Source organism: Talpa europaea, assembly GCF_964194135.1.
Source record: "Talpa europaea genome assembly, chromosome: 4".
Taxonomy (NCBI): Eukaryota; Metazoa; Chordata; class Mammalia; order Eulipotyphla; family Talpidae; genus Talpa; species Talpa europaea.
Genome location: NC_140070.1, coordinates 29498347 through 29523425, shown reverse-complemented (window position 1 = coordinate 29523425; position 25079 = coordinate 29498347). Strand labels below are relative to the sequence as shown.

At 35.9% G+C, this 25079-nt stretch overlaps 1 protein-coding gene across 7 annotated transcripts in view; it reads left to right on the top strand.

Annotated features, from left to right (window-relative positions):
• PSD3 (pleckstrin and Sec7 domain containing 3) overlaps positions 1-25079 on the top strand; it is a gene marked incomplete at both ends in the record, with an annotated part of 417861 nt that overhangs the window by 306186 nt on the left and 86596 nt on the right. For all 7 annotated transcript variants that reach the window (XM_084231033.1, XM_084231037.1, XM_084231038.1 and 4 more), the window contains one exon: positions 11549-11592. In XM_084231033.1, coding sequence (XP_084087159.1) covers positions 11549-11592 — 44 coding nt within the window. The remainder of the gene's footprint in view (positions 1-11548; positions 11593-25079) is intronic.

The following is a 25079-nucleotide window of genomic DNA, read 5'->3' as shown; positions in this document are numbered from 1 at the left end:
TTGAATTATTTAAGAAAAAAAAGTCCAGAAAAAAATTTTTAAACTCTAAAATCAAAGTACCTTTGATTCCTTTTTCAAGGTCTGTCATTTACTAACACTTTACTTCACCTCTCCATACCCCCATTTTCTTCATTTGTAAAATGGGAACAATGCCTATGGGTGGTAGTAAAGCATAAATGATATACATAGACAGCCCTAGGGAATGGGCCTGGCACATATTAAGCACTCAGTAAATGTTAGTTATTAGCATAATTTGTCCATGACACCAAACTGCCAATTTGGTTCAGAATAAGTGATTCTCTCCATGCCCAGCATATGTCTGGCACAGTGTAGCGATTCACTAAGGGGAGTAGAATGAATAGATCCTGTTTGTTTACATTAGGATGTTCTGTAAAATCTAAAGAGAATGGAGTAGACGGCATTAAACAGCCATAGTACCTTTTGCTTAGGTGTTATTTACAGAGTTCCTGTTTTCATATTGACTTTCATTTGATCCTCACAATTCTGTGAGGCACCTGTTATACTGTCTTTGCATATGAAGCAGTTAAAGGTTAATGTTAGTGGCTAAAGTCTCACAGCTGATGGAAGAAGCAGATTTGATACTGGTCTGCTTTTCTAGTTCATTGTTTTTTCTATGTTTGCTTCCTCCCATCTTAATTATGATATTTAGCATCACTATCACTCAAGTCCTTGTCTTCTCAATAAATGGTGTTTAGAACATGGCTGTAGTCTGCCAATATTATTCTCAATGGCAAAAAGCTGAAGGCCTTTCCTTTAAGATCAGGAACAAGACAAGGATGTCCTCTCTCACCACTGCTCTTCAATATAATACTGGAGGTCCTAGCTAGGGCAATAAGACAAGAGAAAGACATACAAGGAATCCAAATAGAGAAAGAAGAAGGAAAATTATCACTATTTGCAGAAAATATGGTAATATACATAGAGAACTCTAAAAACTCCACAGAAAAAGTACTCGAAATAATCAACCAGTTAAGTAGCAGGATACAAAATCAACACACAGAAATCAATCGCTTTCCTATACACAAACAATCTGAAGAAGAAGAAATCAAGAAAACCATCCCTTTTATAATTGAAACAAAAAAAATCAAATATTTGTGAACAAACCTAACAAAAGAGGTGAAAGACCTATACAAAGAAAATTATAAAACACTGTTAAAAGAAATAGAAGAAGATACAAGGAAATGGAAAGACATCCCCTGCTCATGGATTGGAAGAATTAACATTATTAAAATGTCCATCCTACCAAAAGCAATATACAGATTCAGTGCTATTCCAATAAAAATCTCAATGAGGGCCTCCCTGGTGGTGCAGCGGTTGAGCGCTGGGTTGCGAACCTGCCCACAGCCTCCGTAGCGCTGGTTCGATTCCCGGCCACCAGGCGAGGGTCCCATATGGTGCTCAGACCTCTCCTGCCTCCCGCTGCTCCCCTCAGCAGTGTACTTCGTCACTCCACCTGTTCTCTCTCTGCTCTGGTGAATTCTCCCACCCTCCCGCGCTTCTGACTGTACCCAGTGCTTGTATAAATAAATAATAAATAAATCTTTAAAAAAAATCTCAATGACATTCTTCAAAGAAATAGAACAAATACTGATGAAATTCATATGGAACCCCCCCCCAAAAAAAAAAAAAAACAAGACTAGCCAAAGACCTACTGATGAAAACAAAGGAGAAAGGAGGTATCACACTTCCAAACTTCAAGCTATACTATAAAGCCATAATAATTAAAACAGTTTGATATTGGAACAAAAACAGACACACAGACCAATGGAACCACAGAAATAAAACCACACTTATATGGACAACTGATCTTTGACAAAGGAGCAAAGAATATGCAATGGAACATGGACGGTTTGTTCAATAAATAGTGCTGGGAAAACTGGACCACCACATGCAAAAAAATGAAACTAGACCACTACCTTTCACCGTGCACAAAAATAAATTCAAAATGGATAAAGGAAGTGGACATAAGACCTGAAACCATAAAATATATAGAAGAAAATATAGGTAAAACACTACCAGACATAGATCGCAATAACATCATTAAAGACTCATCACCCAAAGCAAAGAAAGTCAAGGAGAAGATAAACACCTGGGATTACATCAAACTGAAAAGATTCTGCACTGCAAAAGGGACATTAACCAAAACAGAGACACCCCACTGATTGGGAAAAAAATCTGCACTCCAGTCAACTCATAAGGGACTGATCACAAAGATATACAAAGAACTCACAGGACTCAACGAAAACAAAATGAACAATCCAGTCAAGAAATGGACAGAAGAACTTAAAAGTCATTTCTCCAAAGAGGAAATGCAAATGGCCAACAGGCATATGAAAAAATGTTCAGCATCCCTTATCATCAGGGAAATGCAAATCAAAACCACACCTGAGATACCACCTTACACCAGTAAGAATGGCACATATCAAAAAAACACAAGCAACAACAAATATTGATGAGGATGTGGTGAAAAAGGAACTCTACTGCATTGCTGGTGGGCGTGCAGACTAGTCCAATCGTTATGGAAAGCTGTCTGAAGTTTCCTCAGTCTACTGAAAAATGGAGCTACCATACAACCCAGCAATTCCACGACTAGGGATCTACCCAAAAAACACAAAAACATTGATTCAAAAGAACACCTCTATACCTATGTTTATTGCAGCACTGTTTACAATAGGTAAAATTTGGAAACAATCCAAATGCCCAAAAATAGATGACTGGATCAGGAAGATGTGGCATATATACACAATGGACTATTACTCAGCAATCAAAAAAGATAAACTCATGACATTTGCAGCAACGTGGATGGAACTAGAAGGAATTATGCTCAGTGAAATAAGCCAGAAGGAAAAAGAAAAATATCGGATGGTTTCACTTATAGCAGGAATATAGGGAAACCAAATAAGACATCAGTATAAAAAAATAATAACAGTACAAAACACAGCAAAGCAAAAATGGACAATTACAAATCAGAGACATCCTGCAGGGGAGGAGCAGGGAGAGGGATCAAAGGGAGGGAGGGAGGAGCACAGGGGACTGAGGTGATGGTACACGGGTGCATTGGTGAAGGAAACTCTATGGGGACTACAACTGGGGGTGGGGGTAAGCAAAAAAAATAAAACTGATGGATAAGAAAAAAAATTTAAAATAAATAAAAGATGTCTGTAAGTAAAAAAAAATGAACAATGGTGTAAAAAATATAACAAGAACATGGCTGTGTTCAAGACAATTTATGATGTATTGTGGGAAATAGAAAACTTGTGTAAAGGAGTTTAAAATCATGCCATCTAGATTTTTAGGTGAAGGTGTAATGTATGCATGGTGTAGCAAACATTCAACAATACAGAATATACATCAAAAATTCTCCTTCCACTTCACTCCCCATCATGGCCAATGGGTTCATCTGCATCTTCTCAGAAATGTTCTGCACACACACACACAAATACAAATATACATTTTCCCCCAATATGGAAACATACCAAACACTTTTTTTGCACTTTATTGTTTTCCTTTAACAATATATTCTATCAGCCTCACTTTTAGCTTAAATAACTTTAAGTACAATGAATAGCAATATATCTCTGGTGTGCCTGTTATTACTCTGGTACTGTCTTACCCACTTTATTGTGTTTGAGTTATGTGAAAACAGGCCATCCTTCTCCCATAATTTATTAAGACAGCCTGACACATCCCAAATTTGCCACTGCCATATTCCAGTCCACGTCACATCTCTTACCAGTGCCAGCAGTCATGCTGCTGTTTCTCAGTCTCACTCTGCCAGTTAAGTCCTCCCATGGTTGTTCAGCACATGCAGAATAACCTGTGACGTCTGTCTCTTTGCCCTTCTCACATCTTACACCCTGGGCCTGCCCCCCTACCCCAGCTGTCTCAGCCTTGTTTGTGTTTTGCAAACCCACTAAGCCCAGTGCCAGGACCTATGCCCTGCTCTTTCCTTTTATCATCACACAGCTGCTCCATGTTACTCAGACCTTAATTTTCTTGCAAAGAGGCTTTTCTCAATCATTCATCTAAAATTACTCTTTGGAGGTACCTTTTTTTAATTATCTTATGATAATTATCTGGTAGCCTACCAGAAAATGACAAAATCATTTTTATCTTGGGTTTTGGGTTTTTTTTTTTTTCAATGCCTTTGTTATCTGTTTCTACCCCCAACTAAATCTATATTCTTTGTGTTGTTCACCACTGGATTTTTAGTGCCTATGTTAATAGCTGGCATCCTGACAGGTAGTAGAGCCCTAGGAAATATTTGTTGCTTGATTACATGAGTAAAGGAATGAATTGCTTTACTATACTATTACAATTGTTGCAACTATTACAGTATATATTTAAATTGCAAACATGAATAATTGTCTTCTAGTATTTATAAAATATACTGTATGAAAATTTACAGTATACTGTCTGCTATTATAGACAAAAATTATTCTTCTCATTGTCTAGTAGCTTTAAAAATACTTTTCCTGACATAGCATATGTTATAAAATATTGTTGTGGCATTGTACAATAGAATAATATTATAAACCAAATGGCAGATCCTCAGCTGATGTAATAGAAAATTAAGGACCAAGAAATAAAATCATCTGAAGTGTTTCTATTTGTAACTTCATAAACTCTACCTCTAGTAAGTTTTATATATAGATATAGATGTAAATATATCACTATCATGTCATGATTATGGCAGTTAAAAGCACAGACTTTGTCACTTGGTAAATCTGTCTTCAGACCCCCAGCTCTGCAGTATGACCTTTGATAAATTCCATAACCTTTATAAATGTTAGTGATGTCATTTTTGAATTGGGGATAATAATTTCCTCTGTACAGTTACTGTGAAGATTCTGTGAGAGTAAGTGAAAATAAATCTCTTAGCATAGTGCCTCACACAGTGTGGCCTCATAGCCAGATTATTATCAGTAGAAAAATTAGATTTTGAGAAATCACTAGAACATCATCACTAAGTTATAGAAATCTCATTAAATGAAGCATCAAAAGAAATTTATATCTCTAAATCATAAGCAAAGTAGACTTTGTTTCTTCTCCATACTTTTCTCATTACATCATTCTACTGGACAATAGATGTGTTTTGTCTGACCCACAGGTTTTTGTTGTTCTTTTTGTTTCCACTCTGGAAAATTTGTGGGTCTCTAATAACTCAAATTTCTACTTCTCTGAAAAGTAGTAATAAGTAGCAGCAGTGAATCCGCACATTCTCTCCTGGCTGAAATTAGGCCACAAGAGAGTATTGAGGACCCACGTAGGTGGAGCTTTCTCTAACTCCCTAGCTGTCTCTGCTCATTTAAGTTACCTGCCTACTTCTCTAAATACTTGAATCTCAGTCTGCATTTTGATGTTGGATCAGCACTTGGACTTGACATTCAAATTGATTTGTTGAGGTGTGTTTACTCTTTTAACAAAGGGGAAAATTATTTAAAATTTTTTTGCAATAAGGAACTTAGTGGCTATTTAGAATTTAAAATTGTATTTACTTTGGGAATTATGTTTGTTATACAGCATATTTAAGAAAATTTCCCTAAGCCACAGCAGCCTGTCAAATGGAAGGCAATTGTAAGGTAAACAAAAGGCACTTTAGGAGGAATATGCTCTGTATAAAGATTTATTGACCAGTTCTGCTTTCAACATGAATGAATGCATATATATTTACATTCACAAGGGGTCTCCCTGGTGGCACAGTGGGTTAAGACGCAGCACTCTGAAGCTGTCCGCAGCCACTGCAGCATGAGTTCAATCTCCGTCCAGGGAGGTGACACACAAGGTGCAACAGACCTCTCCTGACTCGCCTGCTGTACCCCTCAGTAGCGTATGTCAGTCAGTCTGCCTGTTTTGCTCTCAACTCTACCTCTGGTGAATCCTCTCACCACCACCCCCCATACCTCTGGCCTGTACCCCAGTTCTTGTATGCATAACAAAATAAATCTTTAAGAAAAAGTTTGGAGTATCACATTTGTACAAATGATAATTAGCAGTTGCATTTCTATTCATTTTCAGGTTTGGTTTAGGGCACCTCCAGAACTGCTCACTAAATTTTTTGGTATTATTGTTGGGACCTTTTTTCTTCAATAAGCTAAAGAAATGATGGTTCCTATTTTAACTCACAAAGATACATTTGATAACAAAGATACATTTGATAAAAATCAGTCAGGCACGCCCCATGTACCCTTTCTCCCTTTGATAGAATCAGTCTCTCTCTCCCACCACCCTAAACTCCCCACTTCCCCCCTCTCCCTTTTTCATTCTTGTTTTTAACATTCTAAAATGTTCATTAATTTACTAGTGTTATGCCTGGAATTTGGGAGACAGTAATGATGCTACTAATAGATAACCATGGAGGAAAAATAACCAGTTGGTAACATAGGAAAAGGTTAGCAAAAGACTGGGGAAAGAACTAGTTTAAGTTTGTTATGGGATTTCTGAAATCCTTTTCAAGTAGAATCAGAATAGTAGATCTGGAAGGAAGGGGATCAAAAAATGCAAATTTAGGCAACTCCCTCATATTGTGTATTTAGAACATGAAACCAGGTAAATAAAGTGATCTGTCTCAAAAGGGCAAGTCAGTGACAGTCAGGTGTCTTTCCCCCACCCCACCCCACACCCTCCGTCCAAGTCTTAGATCCTGATGGATCTGTTTTCTCTTTTATTTAATTTTTCTCTTAACCAAAATAAAAACAATATGATGTCACATGTCAGCTGCTATGTATAAAATTGTCTTGCACTTTGTAAGGCAGTAAAAAGTTACTTGGTTCTGTTACCTCAATTCTCCACTAGGTAAGTTTCAGTCAATGTTTGCAACACAGTGTATTATCCTTACTTTAGAGGTCCCTGAGGCAGATGGTTTCATCTATACCAAATATAATGACCCTCTAGCCTATAGAATGTACTCAGAATTGTTTTATTATGTGATAAATTATACATAGTAAAGATATTTCACATTCCCTTTCAATGAGGTAAGGCTTTTCAATTAATATTGTTGTCTATATGGGGTTTGTGCTGGCACATCTTCTCTTTGTAGTCATTTAATGGTTAGATATTTATGCAACTGCTGGCTGGGCCTTTATTGCACCACAACACAAGGTTCCCTTAATTGTCCAGGACTTAGATTTTTACTCTGTTTACATGATGCCTGGATTAAAAAAAAAAAAATAGATCTAACTATAGAATTGGAAAAAAAAAAAGAACCTCAAAATAAAGTTACTTTATATTGAGCATGCTTACATGCTTACCCTGAATGAGAGCTAAAGAGATGAATGTCTACAAGATTGCTTGTCAACATATGTTCTTTAATGTATTGCTCTCTAAACTTGGGTACATGTAAAGATTAGGTGACTAAGGGAACACACATAATTTTAAGAAAAACTCCTCTTTAGTATGTACTACTCCCTATAACCGATCTACTTATGAATACTCTTGTGGTCAGAGCTTCAGATTCTTTATCCCTTTTTTATTTCTACTTGACAATTACCTTCTACCACTTAAAAAACAAAACAAAAGGGCCTCCCCTGGTGGCGCAGGTGATTGAGCGCAGTGCTGTGAAGCTGTCCGCAGCCTCTGCAGCACCAGTTCTATCCCGGCCAGCCGGCGAGGGTCCCACATGGCGCAGCAGACCTCTCCTGTCTCGCCCGCTGCTCCCTTCAGCAGTGTATTTCATCAGTCTGCCTGTTCTGTTCCCCGCTCTGTCTCTGATGAATTCTCTCACCCTCCCGTGCATCTGGCCTGTACCCCGGTTCTTGTATAAATAAATAAATCTTTAAAAAAAAACAAACAAAAAAAACCTAATCATATTTGGTACATTGCACTAATTTACAAACTACCAGGGGGTAGAGGAGCATGGGAAGAGACAACTCCAAATTCTGGTTTGGGGAAAGCTTCCTTTCATGAGGGGGCAATATAGCTTTACAGTAGTATTTTAAGACATAATGAAGAAAATAAAAATTGAAGACCATTCCTTTAAGATATTTTTAGTTTTTCTAAGTTTGAAATTCATTTGTAACTAGTTTGCCATTTATTTGTAAACAATATCTGTCAGTCTTTTTCTGATCTAATTTCCAGAGTGGGAAATGTTTAATTATATACATAAAAATCTTCTTGAGGGCCACCCCAGTGGTGCAGCATGTTGAGTGCAACGCTATGATTCCATCATTATTCCTGGTACAAAGTCCAGTGGTCACAGTTAGTCTCAGTAAGAGAAATTGGAAGCTATGTTATCCTCTACACTTTTGATAATAATTCCACAAACACAAAGAGGGGGGAGAAAAGCATTGGAGTTTAGAGATGATTGAACTAAAATACATGAATGTCATAGATTTCAAAATGTGCTTCATGGTTACACAATGCATGGTAATAGGGAAAACTTCAGAGAGCCAAGCGTAGGCTGTCAATGATGGTGCTATCTATGCCTTGAATAAAATTGCATTTTATCATCTCTATAAGAAGCAATCAAAAGCGAGGAACAAAGACTTAAAAGTAAATTTAGACCAAGATACTTTAATCTCTGTAATTTAAGCAATTTAGTTAGTTTCCTTTCTCATTCTTAAAAATGACAAACTTCAAATTTGAAGAATCATTCTATCCTGTTTCATCTCAGTGGAGGCATTTGCTTGTTAAGTAGCTCCTGGGTTAGGTTGCAGGAATATCAATTGGAGAAAGGTTTGATAAACTTGCTAAGCACTGATTTTTAATCAAGGGTTTATATCAGCCGATGGATTTATTATGATCAGTTTTAATGGAGGAACGGGGTGAAAACTAAATTGACTGAAGAGGATAAAATTAAGTGGAGATAAGAATTGCAGAAACTGCTCCCAGAAACTTGTTAAAACAAAGGAGGTGGTAACTTAAGTGCAAAATTGCACTAGGAGAAAATTGCACTAATAGAAAAGATGTTACAACAGAAAGGGAAAGTGTAAGATCAGTGTTAGGAGCTTAAAGGTGCGAGATGGGCTACCCCTTCCATTCCATCACGGAGGAGGAAAGGCGAGGTGCCCATGCAGATGCATTTTAGGGACATTAAAGGAGGTTCATGAATGAAGATTCTGCTGAAGTTTCAGATGATGGATATTCAGTGGCATCATCTGTTTAATTTTTTCTTTTAGTGCTGAATCAGTCACACACAAATAGGGAGGCTAAAGCTCAGGATTACATCGGTGCCACCTCTTTATTAGAGACCCCAGTTCCCTTATTTCAAGGTGAGCCCCGTCATCTCTGAGCCACCTAGATCAGTTTATGGCAAGGACAGGTAACCTAATCCTCAAATTGGAGCCAGAAGGAGGAACTATTTTTCTCTTGTTGAAAGACATAGAAGTCTAAGTAGGTAGTACTTGTTGTGGACCAGCCTCTCATATACTAACGAAACAAGGAATAGAGATGTTGGGGATCAAGGGAAGAGTTGACAGGAGGTAATGGGAAGAGTTCCTGTATCCCTGAGACCAGCCTGTCTATATTTTTTAAATGATTTCACTACATAAGCTTAATAAGTTCCACTTGCCCTAGCATGGTTTGTTTGGATACTGGTATTTGAAACTAAAAAAAACTTACTAATGCATGGGATATAGATGTGGAGAAGTCAGGATAGGGATGGTAAAGAATCAGTGTTCAGTGGAACAAAGACTGGTTAAGGTGATGGGGCACAAGTTCTTGGCTGCCCAGGAAAGTAAGTTGTGGGTGTTGAGCTCAAGACAAAGAGGAATCAAGGGAATTCAGTTCTTAACTAAATGTTAAGTAAAAGGATAGGGAGCTGTGGAGAGTGTATATGAGTGTTGGATGTATTTGCAAGGTCAATTTTCCCTTTATTAAGAAAAATAATGGCTCATCATAAAGTATTATATTGATTCAGGAAAATCCCTTTGTAATTTTGTTGCTGAAAACAAGAAGATAACATCCAGCTTTTAGGTTTGTCATGTTATAATATGCATATGGGAGGAGGACCTGGCCTACAACATGGCAAGTTTGTTGAATGTTACGAAATACTATATAGTAGATTTTTGTTGTGAGCTCTGTGCCTGATGGAGTGACAAGAATACTTTAATTTGGAGCTCAACTCTATAAGCAAAATATTCTCTTGGCAAATATTTTTTTTAATTTGTTCTGGAGCAGAATGTAATAAGAAAAATATCACATGCTTAGATATCATTTTCAATTTTCTACCTTTATAAATAAATTTTTCTAAAAAAATTCTTTACCACAGATTGTAGGGTTTTTTTAGTTAAGTTTGCATTATATAAAAAGAATATACAGTTTATAGTATGTCTGTGCCTTGACTTACCTCTTATTTTAATTAGCTAGCTCCCTTAATTATCCAATAGTTAAATATGTAGCCACAATGCAGAACTTCCACAGAATTCTATCAGGATACTTGCAGAGAGTACATTTACTGAATCTTAAATCATGCTAAATCTCTAATCTAAATATATTTTTACTGAATTTGGAAGTGTTTTACTGAAAGGGGGATTCACTGCTGATGTAGTCTTTCTGCCTCTCACACAACATATAAAAAGGCAGATGATAGGAATACAAGGCCCTTTGCCTTCTGTTCTGCCTGGAAACTTTCTGAACCTGTCATTTTCTCTGTCAAAAAATGAGGGGTTGGATGTCATCTAATCCCCCATTTCAACCTATAGTCTTTGCTGAGCCTAATTGGCCCAAGTCCTACTTTGAAGAAAAATGTTTCAACATCATCATAATGTTATTATGCACAGCATATCTTTTTCTTCAATATAATTTGCTACTACAAAATATCATTGTCTTCAATATAATTTGCTGTTGCAGCTCTATATCTTAGAGATGCATTTATGATTTCTTTAGAACATCTTACTCAAAATCTAGAGAGTGTAAATGTGGGGTTGCATTTTCTTTGGTAGTTGTCATGGTGAATGCACTTGATTACAAGGACCTTACATGTAAGGCCAGAGCTGAATCAGAGAGGCAATCTTATGCTCATGTGACTGTGTCATTATTGTTACCAAGGCTTTAAGGAAACTTGTCTCTACTACCTCACACACTAGTATAGTGTTCACTGCCTATAAAACAGAATTCCCAAGTTAGATTGACAAAAACTGCCTAAGTCATTGCTATAGAAACTAAAATTTCTGAGATGGTTTCCCATAATCTGCCTTCAGTTCCCCTTCCAATGTATTTTGTTCATTAAGTTGTTGTAAAAACAGTTCTACTTTTCCATTAATGAAAATAGTATGAGTACTCCAATATCCAAACTGGTGAAACTGCAAGACCGTATTTCACATGGCTTAATGTTAATAATGCAGTGTTGGGTGTCTTGCTTAGAAAAGACATTTTTTTACTTTGTGTAAAATCTGTTTCATGAAACGCTGCTCTCCCTTTGCTCATTTGCTTCACCTGTGCCGTCCTCCTCTCTTCAGTGCCAACAGGATGGCACAGGGGAATCAGAACCATTCTCTTGGGATTGTTGTGTTGACTTTGGTCATTTGCTAAATTCAAAACGTAAAACAGAATGAAAAGAATAATTCTATCCTGTTTTCTCTCTTTATAGGCTCTGTACAATTCAATCAAGAATGAGAAGCTTGAATGGGCAGTGTAAGTACGCTGGATGTCAGCCTTTTAATAAATGAACTACTTGCTCTTTTCTTACTGTCTTTCTTTATGCCTAGAGGTGCTCCTAGGGAAGGATTAAATATGCATGGCCAGTTCTCATTCTTCCCTACTTTGCATAAAACCTAGTAAACCCTGAGTATCTGTCTTTTTCTTGGTACTTAGCATGTTTCCTATTGTGCTTTTAATCTGGTTGCTGTGCCCAGTAAGCTATTTATTATCTTTTTTAATGTATCCTTTTAAAAAGTATTTTAAAAGAAAAATCTGATAAAATTACATACATTCAGAAATCTAATACAAATGATTTTGGTACCCACTTATTTTAATTCTCTCTCACTATAATGATCAAGATTTTTCCATCCTATTTCTTAGGACACTAATTTTACCAGGATATGGATAAATATTATGCAAAAAAGCAAAAAGGATTCTGTAAATAAGCTTAAAAAATAATGGATTAAATAAAAGTGAAAAAATTTTAACTGCAAAATTCTAAGAGTTTATCCAATTCCAACATATATTGTCAGTCTCCAAGAGAGGAATAGAATTTGCAATGTTTCCTGAACCTGTTTGATAGGAAAAAAATGTAGTTTTCAGGTACATATTATGGGAGATACTATTACAGATATCAATAAACTACATTTAACTATGTAGGCCCACAATGCCACTCTTGTTAAATTTCACTGATCAACGCAGTAGTTAAGAATTTAATTTTTAAAACACTGAGAAGAATCTTTGCTAATTTTTCATCAAGTTATTGATAAATTAGATGAAAAAATTTTTTAATTATAGAACTACAAGTGGATTTTACTTTTGGTTTTCACTCATATTTAGCATTCATAAATATTTTTCTACCACGAAACCTAATAGAACAGTCTGCAATGAACTGTCATTTGTAGAATCATAACTTGGGAGTTAAATTTTATTCTTTCATATGCACATTGGAAAAAAAGGATTTAGCAATTAGATGCATCTCACACATAATGCTGGATTGAATAAAAAAATATCAAAACCACTTGAATTATTTCTGCTAATTGTAAGATCATATGGTACTTTATATTAGGAATTTAAGGTTTAAGTTGAGACTAATATTTGCATGTATGTAATAGCATGTGTGTTTGAATGTATTCAATATATACAAAATGAGATTCACTTAAAAGCAGCCTGTAATTTCAAATAAAGCTCATTAAAATTAGTAAGAATTCATGATCTAAAATCTGAAGTGATTATTTTGGGACTTAACACAGAAATGTTCTCAGACACTAAGTATAAAGCCAGTTATCACTCAAATGTTAATATAATGGCTTTTAAAATGCTTAATTTCTTATTTATCATTTTCTTTTTCATATCCACATTTATTCTCTATCACCTACCAAAACTAAGGCTCTTCAGTTGTTTATCATATAATTGCCTATCTTCACCTACAAAATGAAAGGATTGAATGAAATAATAACTGTCCTTTTTGATTTTAATGTTCCGTGAATTTTTTTAACTATGTATTAGTGTTTTTTGCATAACACTGCTATATCTAGAGAATATAAAACAAAAAATGTTTATGGGTCTATCTGATACACTCTTTGAATTTCTGCAGAAGAGGAAGGGCCAGTACCCCAACTTTTTTAATCACTGATTTCTATTTTGATCATAAAACACCTTTTCTTTAACAGCTATCAAAGTTAGTTTTCCCTACCACGTACTTTAGAAATCCCTGCTGTTTATCAATTTGTGATCCTTCAGGACATGCACTAAACTTTTTCCTTGATAAAAATTGCCATATATATAATTTTCTATGTAAAACTCTGCTCACTCGGTTCTCCTTGTACCCCTCCAACATATCTGACTCATTTTCCTCTTGTTAGCCATTAATGTTGGTATTTTCCAAAAACTGGAACTTAGAGTATCTCCTTTTATTAAAAAATATCTCCTTCTCATTCATTGCTGCAGAAATGGCTCCAAACAGCCCTTCTCTCCATTCCTGCTGCTTCCCTCCTGCTTCAGGCATTCATACGTTTTCCTCCTAATAAATGCCTCTGTCTCTAGCCTTGTTCCTTTACTTGAATGCGATTGAAGTACTCCTTTGCTCTAAAACTTCAATTAGGCTCTGCACATTCTGCCAGGAATATATTTCTTCCCCAGTATTTGTCTTCACACAGCCTACATTTCAATTAAGCTGTGCCTAGGCACAGTTCCCCACACTTGTTCCATTGCTTACTGCTGCCTTTTTGCCCATGTTCATGAAGTACCCTCTGTTTAAAATCTGTATTGCCACCACCACTGCAGCACCTTTGTGTTCAGAGACTTTCAGCCTTTAAAGCCCAGCTCACACCCTGTTCCATGAACTTTTTCCTGTTCTTACCAGCCAGAAAGAATCTGAACTCTTAAACATCCACTTGCTTCATCTAATGGCATCATCAATTCCTATGCACCATTGTAGTTATTTGTAGAAATATTTTACTAGACTGTAAGTTCTTTAAGGAAATATGTGTCTGCACTTGTCCCATTGTACACTACTTTGCTGAGCATAGTGCTTATGTAATCAATTCTCCATTAAAGGCTATAGAAGGGAAGGGAAGGATTGCATTTCCTTGAAGATCAACCTCTCAATTGTGTGGTGTAGACAATAGTTTTAAGAAAGGTGCTGCCCCTTCATTTGTAGGGTAATGTGTACTTGCATAGGTGCTATCTTGGTGTTGATTTTAGAACCTTAGAAGAAATATAATTCTAGACTAATGGAATGTTATAACTGGAGGGACCTCGGAAGTTTTTAGTTCGTTGGTGTTAGTTCTAACTGGGTTCCATGGACATCTAGGGCCCCAGAAGATGTCTGGGGATCTCCCTGGGTACTATGAGTAAAGGAAAAGGGGGAAGATGACAGGAACCCACTTCTACCTCCCAGGGGAAAAGGCTGCGTATCCAGTTCTACCTCTCACAAGCATCAGTGCCTAGGATAAAAATTTATAAGCAGGATAACTCATGTAAGAGTGAACTGTATGATTTATCATTTTTAAGGAATAAAATTATTTCACTTCAAGGTAAAAAGCCAACCCCCTTTTACCCTTTTAAAATATGTTTGAAGTTCAATTTAATATTTATTTTCTAAAAGGTATTATACTTACAAATCTTATTTTTGAAAAAGTTCTACTCCAGTCCAGTGTTCTCATTTTATAGAAGCATTCATTCACACACCCAAAGTCATACAATTCATGTAGTCACAAAGCCAGGGTTAGCATCCCCAGGAATCCTGGTTCCCCTGGCAGTGCCATGCTACCCCGTTTCTCTGTAGCTGCGGTCTCTAATTATAAAATCTTTGCTGGGCAGAGACTGTGTCTGAGTGTTTCTATGCCACCCACTAATACAGTGGAAATTAAGAGAGGTTTTGTTTTTGTTTTTTTTTTTAATATTTTTTTATTTATTTATTAATATTTATACAAGCACTGGGTACAGTCAGAAGCACGGGAGGGTGAGAGAATTCACCAGAGCCAGAGCGGGGAGCAGAGCAGGCAGAAGGACCGAAGTACACTGCTGAGGGGAGCAGCGGGCGGCAGGAGAGGTCTGCGCGCCATGTGGGACCCTCCTCTGGTGGCCGGGGAGAAGCCAGGGATCCAACCAGCGATGCAGAGGCTGCGGGCAGCTTGTCAACCCAGCGCTCAACCGCTGTGCCACCGGGGAGGCCCAAGAGAGTTTTATATCAAATTTTTAATCTCATTAAATGTTCCTGGAATTACTAGTGTTTCCTTCCCTGCAAGTTAGATGATGAGGATCATTCATTTATCATTCCACAAACAATCTTTAAGCAGCTGCTTCAGAATTTGATCCAGGGTTGTGCCCTGGATGCAACAATGAAAAAGATACAAGTTCATGCAGCTGAGAAATGTGATGCTATGCCTCTGAATCACAGATAGTGTTGTAAACCAGTTTTACATCTCAGTTTAAAAGAAAAGAAATAGACATAGGTTCTCTGCCTAATGTGAGCACACGTGAGATGTGTGGGATGGATTGTGCAAAGTTGAGAACATAAAAATTTCAGTGAAGAATGCGCTTAGCGAAGGCCTCAGCTCCCTTATGCAGGACAATAGTGACCACTTCTTCCCTAGTTGCTTTGTTCAGTGGTTCATTATTCATAAAACATCTATTTGTTAAACTGCTTTGCACTAGGCAGAACCTGGAATTTTGTTTTTTTTTTTTTTGTTTTTTGTTTTTGTTTTTTTTTTTTTTTATAGAGGCATGTTTTTATTTATTTGTTTGTTTGTTTGTTTTGTTTATACATGCACTGGGTACAGTCAGAAGCGTGGGAGGGTGAGAGAATTCACCAGAGCCAGAGCAGGGAGCAGAGCAGGCAGAAGAACCGAAGTACACTGCTGAGGGGAGCAGCGGGCGGCAGGAGAGGTCTGCGCGCCATGTGGGTCCCTCCTCCGGTGGCCGGGGAGCAGCTGGGGATCGAACCGGCGCCGCAGAGGCCGCGGGCAGCTTCGCAACCCAGCGCTCAATCGCTGCGCCACCGGGGAGGCCCGAACCTGGAATTTTGGAAGAACAAAAGTATTAAGACATTTTCCCTGGCCTTAAGAAATTTTATATTCTAATGCAAATGATAAAATAATAGGTAAGGAATATTTATTCTCTGATTGAGATAGAACAGAGTAAGGTGAGTTGACATGAATATGGAAGCTTATAACTTATGTTAGAATTATTTAAAATTTAGTTGCATGAGAATCTTCAAAGAATACATGCAACAATTAATAGAAAAAAGACAATAGTTTATTAAGAAATTTATCTTTTTACCTTTTGATTTCATGTACCACAATATTTAAGGATTGCAAGAAACCTCCCTTGCCCTGGTTAAAAAAAAATGTGTGTGTATGTGTGTGTGTGTGATATAATGATTTTTATGTATTATTTATGTATTATATATAATAATTATATAATACACACATACACATACATAATACATATTTAATATGTGTGTATATATGCATATATAATACATACACATTATAATTCATGTATCCATTCTCACTTTAATTAGAACTCCTTTTAAATAATGTACTTTTGGGTCCCCCCTCCACCCTGTTCAAGGTAAGAGTATGAATCTGAAATTGACAACTGCTTCCTAAGTCTCTCTGCTATGTAGTCTCTTAAAAAAGTTTTTCCAAGAAAAAAATCTTTCTAGGATTCTTTTACTTTCATTATTTGACCTCTTTGCATATTAGCTTAATAATGATTTTAATTTTATTTTAGGTAATATTATATGCCAATTAAAATGTAATTCCAATTTTTTTCTATGGTAAATGGCCCATTTCAAAAAGATAGTCTTATTTATCTCAAAAGTATAGTTTTCCACTGAGAGTTTCTCTTAGATGGTTTAGATGAGCCACATCTAGAGCAAGACTATAATTTAATGCTCTGCATTTTTTAAATCATTTTCTCATTTGTTATAATTCTCCCTGATTTTTTTTGTTTGTTTGTTTGCCAACATTGGAGTTTTCCAGGAAGAATTAAAATTCCCTATGTGTGGCTTTTAGGTTTGAGTTTGTATCCTAAAGAAAAAGGTGCTTCTTTGTTTTATTTTAAAATGTTTTGTACTGTGAAGTGAAATTATTCCTTAAAAATGGTAAATCATGATTGTTCATTCTTATATGAGTGATCCTGTTTATAAGTTTTTTATCCTAATACTTCAGTGAATCTAGATACATGAAGCTGTTAATCAGAATATGAAGTGATTCTTAATAGTAGATGTAGGTAAAGGAAAACTTTCTTACTCAAATCAGTTATTTTGGATCAAGACATTTATGTGGTACTTTGATATAAGGAGTCCAAAAGTGATTCTCATTTTAAATTGAAGGTAAAAAATAAAATAAAATAAATTGAAGGTAGTCACTTGTAGGTTAATAATAATTACTCATGAGAAAATTAAGGCAAAGAGAAGTTGTCATCAGTCGGACAATGTTTATAGATACAACAAATATAGTTTAGTATATAAAGAAAAATCCCTTTGAGTGGTTGGGATAAAAGTAAGATAGTTTATGTTGGGATGAAAAGAAAAACCATGGAAAAATTGAGAAAGCTGTGTGAGATATTTGACTGTAAAGAAGAAATATAACTCCAAGCTCCATTGGAGTGCTGATACTATTAAACATCTTGCAGATATGCATTGTGTCTCATTGAAAACTAGGCTGTGATTTAACATTCTCACTGGCCCTGATATTCTCAGACCTTACCATGGAAAATGTGGTATCATGCTGGACTCCACATAAAATAATAAATCTTATGCTACGATTTTCATCACAAATTAAAAAGACAAACTATATGAAAGTTACCTAAGGGTAAACCTATATATAATATAGTGTAAATGACTGGGATAATATTAGTGTGATTGTTTTATTTATAAATTCAGTGAAAATGCATTGAATATAAGATAAGAAAAGAAATAAAGAGAAATAGTTATGCTATAACTATGGCATTTCTCATTAAAATCAAGGAAATTTTGAGCTACAGAATTAATATCACTTTAAAAAAAAATGTTATCTAAAAGTAATGCTGAACATGAACCAGTATTTCTAGATCTGCATTGTACATTTAGAGCTTGGATTTTGGTATTTAAAGGAAGAATGATTTCAGGGTTTAGAATTCAGGAAGATTCTTTTATGTAGCTCTGTGAAATTAATTCTATTAAGAATCTGAATCATCCGTGAGTACCCCTTTTTCTCAGCCATCTCAAGCTCTTTATATAGAAAACTAGAAAAAAATACCATCTAATTCTTAACATTCAAAAGGCACATTAAAGAAATAATTGTCTGCTTTCTGTGTAAGTGGTGTCTCTCAGTGATGAGAATGAGGTGTGTACTTCAAATTTTTAAGGATTTTTTTGTTACAATAGTTTTAATTCCCATGAAGATGATTTAGAAAGTGATGTAATTTACAAATATTATCTTTCCTTCACATTTAACTTCAAAATACTCAGAGCAGACAGGTTGGTGAGCAGATGGAATGTGATTATAATGTTAGTAGCCTACTTGTCCTAAAGCAATTTTAGAATCACTGAGGTGCAAGAAATTATGGAGGCTGGGATATAAGGAAAGTATTTTTCCTAATAGACTGATGATTTATATTTTTATATCATTTATATCAATTTGGAATGATACAACAAGAAAATACAATATCATTTCTAAATGAAGCATGATATGTATGCAGTAACTAATGTAGTGCCTTGAACATTTCATTTGAGCATTTTATGTGTACATTGTGTATACATATGTACACACATTTTCAAACATGAGAAAACTTTCATTGACCAGGTTGATACTATTGAATCAAGTTATTTTTAATTGCCCATTAAAATTTTACTAGTATATCTTTTGGAAACATCTAACATTTGACTTGACCCAGTGTATTTCCAACAACTTTTTTTAAACTACCTTAATTTCTACAGTTAAGTTTTTCTAAGTTTGGAAAGCATGCTACAGTCATTGTCTATATAATCACATCCTTTATTTCAGAAACTCTGGCTATAACCTACATCCTCCTCATATCGGGCTGTGATCTCATTGGTGAAAAAGGGCTAGTGAAGGAGCTTGACATTTTTAATGAAAGTGCATTTTCTTTTTTACAGTTAAGATGACTGTGGCAGACTACAGTATTTTTAGAAAATAAGATGTATTTCCTGTTTTCGGCAGAATTTTTAAATCTAAGTGCAGGGTTTTTTTTATTTTCTATTTCTGGTAAGTGAAAAGGATCCATTTTAAACTGATCCTGCCTTGTGACATAATATGAAGTAAAATAATAGAAACATTTTTTATAAGTTCATTCTTCACTATGTTTGAACAATCATCTGACAGCAATATTATATATGTGAGTACGGTATTCATTTTAGTGCTCCGTTCCTGCATTTAACCATTGCCGTTATTTTTATAAAGCAGATTTATTGAGGTGTAATAAGCATACTATAAAATATACCCATTAAGTCATATTTCAAGCTTTTTTATAATAAATTTACAAGATTGAATAACAACCACCACAATCCATCACCCCATCACTATCAGTCATAAAAAGTCCTTGTACTGTGATTCAGCATGCACAATATGAACTCTTCCCTCCTCTCTGATTCCCCCATTTTTGGTGCACAACTCCATTGAGTATTACAATACTCTATAAAAGTTTATTATATTATTATGTATATGTATTTCCCCTGCTGAACTATGTGTCCCTAAAAGGTGCTTAATCATTTTGATATTCCCACTGCCTAACACTACCTTGCAATTAAAATTTCCTAATTATTACTGAACTCTCATTGATGCCTTCTTGGACTTGAATAGGGGTTTGACCTCTGGCTCTGCCCATGTGCTCCATGGGTGTCCCTACTGAGGGCATAGTGGTTCTCAAACCTTTTAAATCAGGGAATCCCCACCTTCCCCAAGGAATCCTATTAGATAACCTCTTACCATGGGTCCTGCTCATGGGAAGTTCACCTGTCTGAGACGATAATATCTACCTTCTTGGGTTAAGAAGTTAAGAGATGATGATATTTATGGTAATGATTAGAGGTTCAGGGTGGAGTTTAGTGCCTGATTGATACTCTACTCCCTTCTGTAATGTCCTCAGTAGAGTATGTATACATTGCACTGAGTCAATGAAGCTAAACATCCACTCTACAACCAAAGTGCAAGGTGCAGTAGGAAAGGTTAAAGAACATGGGGACCTAAGTTATTGCCACTCTTGCCAGGCTCAGGGCACCTACCTTGAATATGGACTGAAAACCCAGCATAAAAGATGCAGAGGCGAGACTGTCTCACTGAGTTTGCAAACAGGGGACTGAGAGCTTTGCTTGAGACACTGAGAAAGCTCATGTGAGAATCATAATTCAGAGGCATAGGCTCACTAAAGACTGAGACCAGATCATCAAACTATAGAATGCTTCCATCCTTTCCACCTCACCACCACATTTTAGAGGTCTGATTATAGCAGTTGCTTTTTTCCCAGCACATCATTTTTCACTATCACAAGAAAATTATAAAGCATATTGAAAGGTAATAAACAGGTTTGGAGAGACAGAGCATCAGAACCAGACTCAGATATAGCAAGGGTGTTGGAATTATCAGACAAGGACTTTAAAGCAACTATAATTAATATGCTAAAGACTCCAGTGAATACATTAGGCAGCATGCAAGAACAGATGGACAATATAAGCAGAGAAGTGGTAAGTCCAAGCAAGAATCAAAAAGAAATGTTAGAAATCAAAAAAACTGCAACAGAAGTGTAGAATGCTTTAGATGGGCTTATTTGGAGACTGGGAAATATTTTAAAAAATAATCTCTGAGCTTAAGAATATGTCAACAGAAACTTCAGACATGCAAAAGCAAAGAGAATAAAAGACTTAAAACAAAAAAGGAACAGAATATCCTAGAATTGTGGAATAACTACAAAAGGTATAACATACATGTCATGAGAATACTAGAAAGAGAGGAAGGTTCAAAGGAAATATTTGACATAACAGTGATTGTGACTGAATATTCCCCCAAATTAATGCCACATATCAAATCATAGTTCCAGAAAACATAGAGAATACTAAGCAGGATAAAAACTACAGGTATGAACAAGGCTACACTTAGGCCTATCATAGTCAAAAAGCAGAAAATCAAATATAAAGAAAAAAATCTTGAAAGAAGTCAGAGTAATGAAAAACACCTATAGAATAACAAAGATGAGAATGGCAGCTTATGTCTCAGAAACCATGCAAACAAGAAGAGAATGTAGTGAATATTTAAAGCTTTGAGAGAAAAAAAAACCTCAACCACCTAAAATTCTGTACCCAGCGAAATTTATTCTTTAACAGTAGAGAACCTCTTTCTCAGACAAACATTGAATAGACCTGCCTTACAGAATTGCTTCCTTCCTATTGAGAAGGAAAATGATATATATCAGAAACTCAGCATTAGAGAAGGAATAAATGAATACATAATAAAAACTTCTATTTTTCTTATACTTAATATGCCTAACAGATAACAGTTTGTTCGAAATAATAGTAGCAACATTATACTTGATTGTGTTTGTTTATATATGCTTATATATATGTGTGTGTGTATGTGTATACACACACACATATGCCTATGTGTAAGTGCAATGAATGACAGCAATGATACTAGGAACATGAGACAGGAATTCGGATGATTTTGTTATTGTAAAGCACTTCAACTATCCATGAAGTCTTATTTGAAAGTGAATCTAGATCCATTGTATATTGCAAATTTATGTTGCAAATTATAGGACAACTACTAAGAAAAGTGAAAAATATAATTAATATACTAAGATAATAAATAAGGACAATAGAATCAGTTTATACTGCTCAGTTAAAACCACAATACTGGGCCTCCCCGGTGGCGCAGCGGGTGAGCTCTGGGTTGTGAAGCTGCCCGCAGCCTCTGCAGGCAGATCCCCGGCTGCCCACAGCCTCTGCAGGTTCGATCCCCGGCTGCTCCCCGGCCACCAGAGGAGGGTCCCACATGGCACGCAGACCTCTCTTGCCGCCCGCTGCTCCCCTCAGCAGTGTACTTCGGTCCTTCTGCCTGCTCTGCTCCCCACTCTGGCTCTGGTGAATTCTCTCACCCTTCCGCGCTTCTGACTGTACCCAGTGCTTGTATAAATAAATAAATAAATCTTTAAAAAAAAAAAACCCACAATACTTAAAATTCATTGCTCAAAATATACAAATTAAAAGACATTGTCAATTGATGCAGAAAAAGCATTTGACCAAAAAAATTAATTTTTTCATGATAGAAATAGTCAACAAACTGTAGAGGAAACTACCTCAACATAATAGCAACTATATATGAAAAACATACAGTTAGTATCACATTCATTGGTGAAAAACTGAAATCTTTCCTCCAAGTTAGGAACAAAAAATGAAGGCTACCCTCACCACTTCTATTCAACATAGTAGTGAACATCCTAGTAAGAGTGACACAATTCTGTCTCTCCACTCTTCCTTCCTCTTTCTTTATAATAATTTTTGTTGAATTTGCAATCCCCAATGTGACTGTATTTGAATATAAGGCCTTTGTATTCTAAGAGTTAACTAAGGTTAAATAAGGTCATTATGTCAGTTCTAGTCCAATATGACAATATGACTGGTGTCCTTAGAGGAAGAAGAGAATCCGAGGTTGCATACACACAGAGAAAAGGACATAGTGGGACACTAATAAAGCTGCTCTCTGCAAATCAAGAAGAGAGGCCTCTAGAGAAAACAACCCACCAGCACACTGACCTTGGGTCTCCATCCTCCAGAACCATGAGAAAATAAATTTCTATTGTTTAAGCCACCCAATTTATGACAACTTCAGTTGACTAATACTTTGAGAAATTAAGCAAAAGAAAGAAAAGACATACAAATTAGAAAGAAAGAAGTAAAATTATTCTTATTCACAGATGTCATGGTTTTATATGTAGAAATTCCTAAAGATTAAAAAAAAAAAAAACGCTCAAAAAACAACTCAGCAAAGTTTCAGAATATAAAATCAACATATATAAGTCAGTCGCATCTCTATATACCATTAACAAATAATTGAAAATTAGTTAAAAAAACAGTTCTATTTACAGTAGCATCAATAAGGATAAAAAACTTAGGATTGGATTTAGCTATAGCAACTTGTACACTTAGAGTTTCAGCAGTGAAAATATCACTGAACAACACAGTTAAGTGGGAAACTATCCTGTGTTCATGGATTGGAAGACATCAAATATTGTTACAATGTCAATTCTACCCATAGCAATCTAAAGAGTCAATGCAATTCCTGGAAAAATTCCAGTGATTTTTTGTTGTTGTTGTTTTTTACAAAAGTAGAAAACCCATCCTGAAATTCCTGTGGAATCTGAAGAAACCCTGAGTAACCAAAGCAATCTTGAAAAAGGAGAATAAAATTGAAGGGATCACATTTCATCATTTAAAACTTATCAAAGCCACAGTAATCAAAATAGTGTGGTACTGATATGAGGTCAGACATATACACCAGTGAGATAGAATAAAAAACCAAGAACCCTGGCACATAAATTGTCACAGTGTGTGCTCAGACCTTTCACTTGGAAAACAACCATCCCTTCAACAAATGATGTCAGGAAAATTTAATTTTTTCATGTAAGAAAATGAAGTTGAATCTTTACCTTTCATTATATAGAGAAGTTAATTCAGTAGATCAGAGACCTAAATGTAAGAGCTAATAAATAAAACTCTTAGAAGAAATATATAGTGAAGAAGCTTCAAAACAAGGATTTGGCAAGGATGTCTTGGCTTTAACACCTGAAATACTGAGAACAGAAGAAATACCCAATATTAACAAAATTAAAAATGTCTATGCCTCTAAAGATACTAGGTTGAAAAGGCAACCAATGGAGTAGGGAGAAAATATCTGCAAATCAGATCTCTGATAAGGGATTAATATAAAAATGCACAAAATACCAAGTTAAGAAAACTGTCCGGGGCCTCCCCGGTGGCGCAGCGGTTGAGCGCTGGTTTGCGAAGCTGCCCGCAGCCTCTGCGGCGCAGGTTCGATCTCCGGCTGCTCCCCGGCCACCGGAGGAGGGTCCCACATGGTGCGCAGACCTCTCCTGCCACCCGCTGCTCCCCTCAGCAGTGTACTTCAGTCCTTCTGCCTGCTCTGCTCCCCACTCTGGCTCTGGTGAATTCTCTCACCCTCCCGCGCTTCTGACTGTACCCAGTGCATGTATAAACAAAACAAACAAACAAATATAATAAATAAATAAATAAAAACATGCCTCTATAAAAAAAAAAAAGAAAACTGTCCAATTAAAAAATGGACAAAGAACTTGAATAGATAATTCTCCACACAACTGCCCATAAGCACTTGAAAAAAAAAATGTTCAACATCACTGATCATTAAGGAAATGCAAATTAACACATTGAAGTGTTACTCACTAATGTTATTAGTGTTATTCACTAATGTTATTCACTAATGTTACCACATTAGTGAATCTTCAGGGCATTATTCTACACTTAGCCATAAGCCATTAAGTCATTAAGCTTAAGTTTATAATAAAACAGTCACAGAAAGACAAATATTGTTATGATTCCACAAAGATAAAGTATACCTACAATAGTCAGATTCATAGCAGTAGGAAGTGGAATGTTGTTTGTGAGTGATTAGAGTCAGAGGCAATGAGAAATTACTTAATGGGTACAGAATTACACGTTGGGATGAAAAATTCTGGAGATGGATGATTGTTTTGGTTTCACAACAGTGTAAATGTGTGTAATACCACAAGTCTGTACCATTTTAACATGGTTAAAATTCTAACTTTTATATTAAAGTATATTTTACTCTAGTGTAAAAGAGGAGGTGAGTACACACTTAATGCTAAAAGTCCCCTTTTCATTTCTTCTGCCTGGCATAATTGACTTATCTTCATTACATAATTCCAGTATCATACTTAATGATGATTTCACCCTGAGTGAAGGTTGAGTAATATTCCAA